Source organism: Echinops telfairi, unplaced genomic scaffold, assembly GCF_000313985.2.
Source record: "Echinops telfairi isolate 266 unplaced genomic scaffold, ASM31398v2 ScPeMD7_2;HRSCAF=8, whole genome shotgun sequence".
In the NCBI taxonomy this organism is placed as follows: Eukaryota; Metazoa; Chordata; class Mammalia; order Afrosoricida; family Tenrecidae; genus Echinops; species Echinops telfairi.
The window spans coordinates 12709087-12710871 of record NW_022103898.1 but is presented as its reverse complement, the minus strand read 5'-3'; the positions used below and the strand labels follow the sequence as shown (position 1 = coordinate 12710871).

The window sequence follows — 1785 nt, the reverse complement described above, 5'->3', positions numbered from 1 at the left end:
GGGCTCAAAGCCTGGAACCGAGTGTGAGGACGGAGCAGTGTCCCCTGCTGTGCATGGGGTCAAACCACAGCAGCACTGAAACTTCCCTCCCAGGTGCCTCCCCCTCCCCGCTAACCACACGCCCTACCCCACAGGAGGGAGCCGGGGCAGAGCCTTTTACTCACCATCCCTGCCACAGTGCCACCTGTGGGACAAAAGAGCACTCGCTGAGGAAGTCCTTGTGACCCTCAGCCAGATTTCAAGACCCCACACCTCAAACTTGCCCCCCCAGGCGACCAAGAGAGCCTTCCTCACACCAGGGGCCACTTCTCTCTGCCACCAGTGGGCAAGAACTCTGCAGTTCTGTCAGACTTGGGGGCCCCTCCCCAACCCCCTTATCCAAGGTGACCATTCAAGCTGTCACACTTCCTTCATCAAATGGAAGACAGTCCAAAGCAGCCCGACATGTCCCTCAGGGGAGCTCCCTGAAGCCTCTGGGTCGCTTGCCCAAAGACCAGTGCCTGGCCCATGCTAGCCCGCCCGCCCACCCTCCTCTTCTCTCCTCACAGGTACACAACGGGAGCCCAGATCGCCTCAGGCCCTGGCCCAGAGCTAAGGACTCACCAAAACTGTGCCCCATGAGAGAAAAGCGATTCCACTTCAAGGCTGGAACACAGGGAACGATGTCTGTGTGAGCCTGGAGTCCCCTGACTTATCCTCCCCTTTCCTGCAGAAAGCTCTCCCAGCCTGAGAAGAGACAGCCCCCTCCCCACTACTACCCCGGTGGGGGGAACCCCCATTAGAGGCCAGCTCTTCTTGGTGGCTGTCTCCCACTTTCCCAAAGTCACCTGTCAATTCCTGACAGGTCTGGGACCACTCCTCACTGCCCACCCCCGCCCAGCCTTACTTCCTCAAGGTCAAATCCTGTTGCAGTGAGGAGAGGGGATGTCCCAGAACCCCCCTCGACACACCTTGACTCACCTGCGGAGACCCTGCGGACCTCATTCACAAAGTTTTGGTAGTAATATGGGACGCCAGGGGCATAATGGGAGGAGAGTCCGTGGCCCCCAAAATCCATGGCTACGTAGTAGAAGTCTGAGGTGGAGAGAGGGGCCAGGAGAAGGTGTCCCACCCCTGTCCCCCAGCCCCGCCCAGCCCCACTCCCCTCCTGCGCCTGGCCTTACTCTGTGGGAGAAGGGGGATAAGTCTGTCGAAGGAGTTGGCGTTGTCCAGCCAGCCGTGCAGGCAGAGAACAGGGTGGCCTTTCAGGGAGCCCCAGGTTTTGGTGGCAATGTGGCCCCAGGGCACAGCCAGTTTCAGCTCGGACAGCAGACCTGGAAAAGAGCAGTAGCCAGGCATGGACTCCACCCCAGCATGCCCAGGGAGAGAGGCAGTGGCGGCGGGACCAGTCCAGTGGGAGACGGGCCACCCCGGTGAGCTTCACAAAGTTGAGCAGGGCCACGTCGTTCTAGAACGGGCTGTGGGACCGGCCAGCGCTGGGTCTGGCCACTTGCTGGCGGGGCGGCCCTCAGCAAGTTTCTCAAGCCGTGGAGCCTCGGGTCCCTTTTCTGCAAGACGGGGCTGAGCACGGCAGGCACACTCGCCAGCGTTCTGGGGGCCTTCATCCCCCGAGGGCCCACCCTCGGTTCAAGCGGGCACTGAGGCACCAGGAGGGGCCTGCCCACGATCACCAAGGGAGAACCGGGTGGAGGAGGATTAAGCGAAAAGCCTCCCCCAACCTCCACCACCAACCCCGCCGGCCCCGGGCTCCGCGCGCCCCCACGGCCACCCAACTGACCGCGGGAC

General features: G+C 62.1%; 1 protein-coding gene across 1 annotated transcript in view; it reads right to left on the bottom strand.

Annotated features, from left to right (window-relative positions):
• Positions 1-1604, bottom strand: part of SERHL2 (serine hydrolase like 2) — a 14623-nt gene extending 13019 nt beyond the window's left edge. The window contains exons 1-5 of the mRNA XM_004700697.3: positions 1490-1604; positions 1164-1313; positions 961-1074; positions 604-645; positions 165-184 (exon numbers count right to left, since the gene is read on the bottom strand). Coding sequence (XP_004700754.2) covers positions 165-184; positions 604-645; positions 961-1074; positions 1164-1313; positions 1490-1604 — 441 coding nt within the window. The remainder of the gene's footprint in view (positions 1-164; positions 185-603; positions 646-960; positions 1075-1163; positions 1314-1489) is intronic.
• Positions 1605-1785: the final 181 nt, after the last annotated feature.